The 8,979-nt window shown below is 36.1% G+C and overlaps 1 protein-coding gene across 1 annotated transcript; it reads left to right on the top strand.

The window, feature by feature from the left end:
• The first annotated feature begins 1,011 nt into the window (after positions 1-1,011).
• Positions 1,012-8,485, top strand: LOC127373872 (5-hydroxytryptamine receptor 3A-like). The gene is made up of 10 exons (XM_051418719.1): positions 1,012-1,112; positions 2,788-2,951; positions 3,490-3,534; positions 3,683-3,792; positions 4,566-4,735; positions 4,908-5,065; positions 5,351-5,561; positions 5,774-5,911; positions 6,202-6,269; positions 6,958-8,485. Exons 1-10 carry the CDS (start codon positions 1,073-1,075, stop codon positions 7,189-7,191), a joined length of 1,338 nt encoding a protein of 445 aa, XP_051274679.1. The 5' UTR covers positions 1,012-1,072; the 3' UTR covers positions 7,192-8,485.
• The last annotated feature ends 494 nt before the right edge of the window (positions 8,486-8,979 follow it).

An 8,979-nucleotide genomic window follows, 5' to 3' on the forward strand; every position in this document is an offset into this window, starting at 1 on the left:
CCCCAAAGGGAAATTGGGTCGTCATAGCAGCCAGGTACAATAAAATACAATAGGATAAAATACAATAATAGAATAAAATACTAAGATAGAAAAGATAAAAAAAGATAAATAGGTAGGTAAGGTGCAAAGAGTTGTAGTTGCAAGATGGTGGTAATAGTACTGATGACATGATGGTACTGTTATTGTTAATAACAGTATATGATGATAATATTAATAATAATATGTATATATAATATGATGAATGAACAGATATACATGTATACACATAGATATTATACATTAATATTGAACAAACACAAACTTACGTGTAGTCTGTAGTCTTGTCCTGTTCCTGCATAAACACAACTGTTCTGTCCTTCAGTAGTTTAGTTTCTACACACTGCTACATACTCGGTATAAGCCTGTTATAGAAGTTGTGTTGTGTTATGCCGACTATATACCTTTCAAATGTAATATGCACATTACTAATATTCAATGAATCCACCGCATGCTTATAATAATGTATTGAATGTATTAACACAGTGTTGTATCATACTCTCTCTCTATCAGTATAATGTGATTAAGGTCTGCTGTCCATTAAAGGTATAAGGCTGCGCAGACTACATGTAGTACATATAGTAAAGATCAGTCTTGGACCAATTCTATTTGAGTGTTTATTTCACCCTGAACACAAATGTTTATTTTATGTATTTTATGCTTTTATTGAAGAATCAAACCAGAGACTTTGCAATCACACGTGGTAAGAGCTTAAACCACTACACCACCAGAACAACCCCATTTATTTCTTCACCAAATAATAATCTATTTTTATTGAATTAAGTGAGCTCTGAACTCTTCCCACTTACTCCATTACAACTGTAGAAGTAAACCCTGGGGTACATCTGGTTGGAAATGACTGTGTTAGACTACTGAGATGAAAAAACAACTAAACAATGGGTTGGTCAGTTCAGTTCGCCCAGCCCTCTTCTAGTGTGAGGAGGATAAGTACTTCAAGACAGCACAGAGTTGACATTGATGCACATCTGCTGCACAGACCTCTCATAGACTTTGGATTGTCTCTGGTCCTGCACTCATGATGCTTGCTGGCTTCCTCTTTCTGCTCTTCATCACAGGTAAGGTTTCTCTCATCCTCAGCATCTCGTTGCTCTGGATAATACACAGACCTTCACTCTGAACAGATTTTGTTTGAAATAATTTCAAAGTGAAGTCTGTGGCTAATCAACAGCAACAGTTTCTGAAAAGATGCATTGCTGTTGAACCCACTTCCTTTGTTTTGGGAAAGAGGCAGAAATCTTAGACATAAATCTCAAAACCCGAACAAATAAACTAAAAACTATCTGCTATTTACCAGTAGAAGTTGTTTTGTTTTACTCAATTCCTGTATGTCTATGGCATCATGACTATGTAATTGTTTCCCATATACAGGGGCAGATCTAGAGAAATATTAATGGGGTTAAATGGAGACTTTAAGGGTGGCAGAAATATTTGCTGATTTAATTGCAAACAATCAAATATATCAATATTTGATTGGAAAAGCCCCCAACAGCAGATATTTGAACTTTAAAACAGTAAATTATTGTGACACATTAGTAAGGTAATATATATATATCTAAAGGTGGCATTAAAATGAATAAATTGTTGTATTTTAAAAAATTTTCATTGAACTTAAACCATCACTTAGTCTAAAAAATGGACATAACAGATTATTAACATGTTATTTTTTAACATTAATCTCTATTAATGTGTTAAATCTGACTTCATTTGACTATAACGGGGGTGATAGCAGCTGCCACATCAGTCCCTGCCCAAATACACTCAACAGTTGAGCCAATATAGACTAATATTGCTGTTGTGATTAAAAAAAAGTGTCCTTAAGCTGTTTCCGTGCTAATGTAAGAACTTATTTTTTCACTTCCATTTCCTTCCAGACCCACTCCCCACTTTGAAAACCTCTGATAAATTATTCTGAGACAGCTTTTTAAATTGCTGCAACTAAATCCCAATTTCCGTTCTGAGTGCTGCTTCCCGGGATTTTATTAACATGCATTTAGTGTTAGATGGATCTCAAATGTAGAGCCTTTTTAGACTCAGTGTACTGTAAACATGCCCACATTTTAAAATCATTTAGTGGCCACGTAGAGTGAGTCACATGTCTGTTAACGCCCATCTCAAAATGGCTTTTGTGTGACCACAGTTGCTGCATGTAACTGCAGATATTTGTGAGATTGATTGATGATATATTGTTATTGTTATATTGTTGATATATCAAGTAGCACTAAACATATAAAGTACCATATAAAGGCAGTTAGGAACATCATTAGTACTGGACAAATTAACTTAAATGAACTTTTCTACTGTAATGTAGAATTATTGTGTGTTGTAATGTGTTGACCTTTCCATTTTATGCAGATTTAATGAACAATTAAGTAATCTGAATGTAAAATTTTGACCTGATTTTGGCATTAGAGGAAAACTTAAGAAATGATTTAAGAAAGTTATTACAGTATATTACAGAGTCTGGTCACAGACAGTCGCTAACGTTATCAATCCATCGTTATACTTGAACCTTCAGTACCAGCCCTCATTACTCTGTAGCAGTCCATAGTAAAACATGAACTTCATCCACGCAGGTCTTCAGTCTTCTGAGGCTGGAGACTGATGTGGAGGTTTTCACTGGTTATTTGACATTGTGTGAGTTCGTTTGGAGCTTAGTTAATGTTCAGTTATGTACATTCAATAAGATATAAGTAACTGAGAGAACGTTAATGTGTCTTGATGTCTTTGCAGTAGATGGGGAGTCCTCTGAGGGTAACTGCAGTTATCAGGATGTTTTAAACCACCTGAACTTCACTAAAAACAAAGAGCTGTTCTCAATGCTCCGGCCTGTTAAACACTACAAGACGCCTACAAATGTATCCGTGGATGTGCTGCTGCGTGCCATTCTAGATGTGGTAAGTGGGTAAGCTTTAACATTTGTGTTAGTTTTGGTTTTAAGTACCCTTTATGTGTTGCCAAGACATCTTAAACAAAATTTGGGGGGAAAATTGAAAACTAACAAGTGAACTAGTTCCAGTGGTTAGCGCTGCAACATGGTCATTTATTAAGCTCACAGTAATACTGTATTAGTTAGATATGCATGTGATATACTGCAGAGTGGTGTAGAGCATTAACCACTGTGCAAACCGACTTTTAATCCATGCTCTTGGTCTTTTAATGTCTCTGTTTAGTTCAACGCTTTGTGTGCACAGATTTACACATCATGATTATGGTGAAAATGTATTGTGCAGCCTTCTGGAGGTAACGTTATGTATATCTGTTTTAGATTTGACATTAGCTAAAGTGCTGTTTGTACATTTATATGAAAGTTATTAAAAATGTGTTTCAGTAATTTGAAGTTTTATTGAAAGTTTTCTGTGTGATGGGTCAGCTGTGTTGGTCATTTTCTTCATCTGGAAATATTTTCACACGTATTTATTTGCTTGTTTATAGAGAGAACTTGACCAGACATTCGTTCCTTATATTTGGATTTACATGGTGAGTTCTCTCTTAGAAAATAGTAGTTCAATTAATCACTTTTTTTGGAAACTCAAATTTCTTTCCTTTAAATGACATCTTTCTGTTCTTATCCAAACTATTATTTTCTGATCATTTCTCCTGATCTCCCCCTTGTTTCACTCTGCAGATGTGGGAAAATGAACACATTCAGTGGGAACCTGAAGACTTTTGTGGAATTAAGGAGGTCTCAATTCCTAGTGAAGTTTTGTGGAAGCCAGATATAACTATTGAAGAAATGTAAGTGAAATGAGAGTGCGTTCATGCAAACACTCAAAAATCCACATATAACTCTGACTTTAGTCCAGACTCAAGACGCTATCAAACCTCTTAATGAAAGAAGTTAACATAAATCAATCCTCCAAAGAAATTAGAGTCACTGACGTGAATTAAATGCAACTCAAAAATTCTATTGTTTCGAGTGTACCTAAATGAGTGCAGTTATTTTAAGTATTGGCCGTTTAATTCTGGTTCTTTTCACCGTACTGTGGCAGTTAACAGAAACATTAAAAATTACTATATATGGACACAAATTCTTGAAAATGACAAATACTTTTTGGAATTAGTTTCAGAGAGATAATTATCTTCTGTCTGTCTATAGTGCAGTTAGATGCAGTATTACGCACTCCCTGAATGTTGGTGTTTAGTTTGGCAGATAGATCAACAGTTCTCTAAATGTGAGAGTTTATTTGTTGCCTCCCATATGAAAGTACTGTGAAACTAAAATACACACACAAAAACCACATATTAAATCACATGTACAACCAATCAGACTTTATTTGCATAGCACTTTTCATACATGCTGCTTCAGCACTGCACACTGTCTACAGCAACACCAAAGGGTCAAAGCTCAAACTCAAAATTCCCAGTTTATTAAAGATCTAGCTACCACTAGGGGGAGACATTGCATGTGAATAAGGGCATCATTACACAATTACTTTCTATGCCTTTCTATTGCAGTGTATAATGTGTGCATGTATGTCTTATGTACGTATCTCTGTGTTATCATACAGAATAGAAAAGGACAAAGCCAGTCCAAGTCCTCATCTCATCATCTTCAGTGACGGTATAGTCTTTGTTAAGAATGACCAGGTGCTGGTCACCATGTGCCGGATGCAGGTTTTCAAATTCCCCTTTGACATTCAGACGTGCACCCTCACGTTCAAGTCTGTCGTGTATTCTGGTGAGCCCGCACCCTGTTATTTTATGAGATTTTATAAGTTCTATATAAGTTCATGTGTTCCTGTGTCTTTGTTCATTACCTGAACACACACCACCAGATAACACCACATACCTTTCTTTCTTCGCTGACCTGCAAGGAAACCTCACACTCTGTTTTTTATCTCCCACACCAGACGAGCAAATAAAGCTTATAACCAATACCGAGAATTCAGACTTTTCATGGTATTCCATGGCGATGCGGACTGAATTCGAGTGGCTGTTAATCAAGATGACAGTACACGCAGAACCTGTCACTAGTTTTGACTTCACACAAGACCAGGTGATTTTTATTGTAAGTATTATAGACACACTATTTACTCAAGTACTTAACTTAAAGAGTAATTTAACACCAGACTGAAACTGTGCTTTTAATCCCTTAATTATTACACAAATGTCTGTAATTAGGTTTCTTTCCATTTTCACCAGAGATACACGATTGTCACCCAAAAATGACTGATGTAGATTACGTTGTTGCTGCAAGTTGTGTATTATATGGCTGCTGTACTTTAGCCTTTCTCAGATGTGCAGGAGTATGAACATCAACATCATCATTTAAAAAACAAAAATCATTTCACAGATCAGCATGAAGAGGCGATCTGCCATCTACATTATCAACTTCTTGCTACCCATTCTGCTCTTCTTGAGTCTGGACTTGGCCTCCTTCCTGATCTCAGACAGTGGAGGCGAGAAGCTCAGCTTCAAGGTCACAATGCTGCTCGCTGTCACCGTGATGCAGCTTATTCTGAATGAAATTCTGCCTTCCTCTTCAGAAAGGATTCCACTTATAGGTAACGACTCTCTACAGCCGTTGTAGCCACTCTGTGAGGCTGTACTGAATTAAATGCTAACATCAGCATGCTCACAGTTACAATGCTAACACGCTCATGTTAAGCAGGTTTTCACCATCGTTTGTTAATTGGCACTAAACACAAGTACATCTGAGGCGGGACAATGCGAGGAACGTATTAATGCATCGTCTGACGCTGCCTTCCCACTTTAGTTGTCTTCTGTATCGGGATCTTTACTCTGATGATGCTGAGCCTGCTGGAGACGATTTTGGTGATGTATCTGACTGATAAAGACTCTGCATCCCAAGACAGCAAGACAGACCAAAGCCAGAGTGACGGTAACAAACAAGGTGAGATTCGTTATAATATCCATGTATGAGTGGAGATCCCAGAGGTATGTGCAGCCACCACAGCCACAACCTGTTCAGCCTGCTGCCATCGGGGTAGAGGTACAGAAGCTGCTGCTGCCGTATCACCAGCTTCTTCCCTCAGGCTGCTAAATTCATCTTCAGCACTACATTATACAAATTAGTAATGACTCTAACTCTCCATCTCTGTGTTGTAAATGACTATAAAATAACCTTGAATAATATAATGTTCAATATACTACCACAATCTTGTGTGTTATATGTTCTTCCAGACAAGAAGAAGTGGACTTCGTGCCTCTGTGACCTGTCTGCTGATGAAACACCAATTGAGCTGCTGAAGGTTGGGAATTGTACTTTAAAGGTCCAGTGTTTCACATTTAGGAGGATCTATTGGCAAGAAATATAATATAATGTTGATAACTTTGTTTTCATTAGTGTATAATCACCTGAAAAAAGGAATCGTTATGTTTTTCTTACCTCAAAATGAATCATTTTTGTCTACAGACGCCGCAAGTAGCCCAGAATGGTCAGACCGAACACTGGCTTTAGATAGGGACGTTTGCATTTCCCATGTGTTTTGTGGCCACTGTAGTTCCTCCTTTGTGTAAGGACGGGGAGGTTGAAGTGATGGAGTGTCTATCTGCAAATACACTGTGTAGGATTTAGTGGCATCTAGCCATTGGTCTTTTTAAAAACAGCTGGTTCAGCCAAAATTACAGACGACCACCGAACGTTTTGTCACATTAGAGCTCTGAGCACTTGTCAAGGATTTGTATCTTAGAAATTTCACCCCAATACTACAGTGACAGTAGTAGTAATTACATTTTTTAAACAACTAGCCCAACACTGTTCAGCTCCTACGTAAAACAAATACAAAAATTTTTCAAATCAAAAACACCTGAACTGCATTAATAACACAGAGGAAGTTTCCAGGATATTTAACCTCTCATCACTCTGAATATACTGTATTCATTTATGTGGTTCATAATCAGGCTATTTAACCACCAACTTTGAAACCACCCGTGCAGGGCAGCAGCAGCCAACTGATGGAGGAGGCTCAAGTCGGTGAGGGGTTCTCCGATGAGCTGAGGGAGGTGCTGAAAACTCTGGTTCTGATTCTCAACAGCAGGAAGGAAGAAGAGAAGCCCGGCTACTGGACCAGAATGACTAAAACCATCAACAAAGTCTTCTTTATTTTCTATGTCGTAGCTGCCAGTCTGTTTTTAATCTGTATGCTTTTAGTTTGGACTTTTGCTACATAATGACATTGCAACCTACAGTGGGAAACCGATAGATAGATAGATAGATAGATAGATAGATAGATAGATAGATAGATAGATAGATAGATAGATAGATAGATAGATAGATAGATAGATAGATAGATAGATAGATAGATAGATAGATAGATAGATAGATAGATAGATAGATAGACTTTATTAATTCCCGAAGGGAAATTGGGTCGTCATAGCAGCCAGGTACAATAAAATACAGTAGAATAAAATACAACAATAGAATAAAATACTAAGATAGAAAAGATAAAAAAAGATAAATAGGTAGGTAAGGTGCAAAGAGTTGTAGTTGCAAGATGGTGGTGATAGTACTGATGACATGATGGTACTGTTATTGTTAATAACAGTATATAATGATAATAATAATATTTATAATAATATAATAATATGTATATATAATATGATGAATGAACAGATATACATGTATACACATAGATATTATACATTAATATTGAACAAACACAAACTTACGTGTAGTCTGTAGTCTTGTCCTGTTCCTGCATAAACACAACTGTTCTGTCCTTCAGTAGTTTAGTTTCTACACACTGCTACATACTCGGTATAAGCCTGTTATAGAAGTTGTGTTGTGTTATGCCGACTATATACCTTTCAAATGTAATATGCACATTACTAATATTCAATGAATCCACCGCATGCTTATAATAATGTATTGAATGTATTAACACAGTGTTGTATCATACTCTCTCTCTAACAGTATAATGTGATTAAGGTCTGCTGTCCATTAAAGGTATAAGGCTGCGCAGACTACATGCAAATTTATATAAAGCATGTAAATGTGTGTGTGTGGTTGTTATATCACACATATGATTGAGTGATTTCATGTTGTCTGTGTTGTGGTTTGGGGTTTTTCTTTAGTTATGACCTGTTTTATTTTGTGTGTTACTCTTCCTCTTGTGTCTTTACTTTACTTCTTGTCTGATTATTTCCACCTGTTTCTAGTTATCTTCCCCCTCATCTGTGTTTCATTGGTTTATTAATTCTCTGTGTATTTATGTGTTTTCTTTCATTTGATCTGTTTCTCTGTGTTCTTTTTATAACCTTTTGGATTTCTGGATTTGTTATTTTCTTGGTTTACTCTCATTTGGACTATTTTGTGTTGCCCTGCCTGTTATTAAAATTACCTTTTGGTTAATTCTCTGGTCTCATGTGTATCTGCATCTGCATTTAATGAACTAACAGTCCTCTTATCTGGTTCTGAAAACATGTATCAGTCTCTGCAAAGCTGAAATAAACAATAAAAACAAAACTTTTTTGTCCTCTCTTTTTAGTATTAGTTTTAAGAGGTTAATATTGTCCTTTGTTCTCCACCACATTTGTATGTTTAGTTGTATGTTTAGTTACAATTCTATTTCTTCAGCTTAATAAACTGTTTAAAAACCCTCTTGGATTGCTTTAAAATGCATCGTCACAAAGCTGAAAACAGGCTGTTTTTCTGAGAGCATGAAAAGCTTTTAGAGATCTGTGGTTCCCAAAGGACGGTGATACTGCAAACATATGATGATCTTATAAAATATGATGCATTGGTGTATATTAAACCACCCAACAGTATACTTAAACATCTACAGCAGTGAAATATAACCCGCATTAATGCAGCAGTATTATTATTATATTATATTGACTATTAACAATATAAAATGTATTATTATTATTTTATAAAAGGATTATAACTTGAAGCTGTTACTGTTGACTCAGGTTACAGGTACAGTAGTTCTATCAGAGTTTATTGATTATTGTGACAAT

This window comes from Dicentrarchus labrax, unplaced genomic scaffold, assembly GCF_905237075.1.
Source record: "Dicentrarchus labrax unplaced genomic scaffold, dlabrax2021, whole genome shotgun sequence".
Taxonomy (NCBI): domain Eukaryota; kingdom Metazoa; phylum Chordata; class Actinopteri; family Moronidae; genus Dicentrarchus; species Dicentrarchus labrax.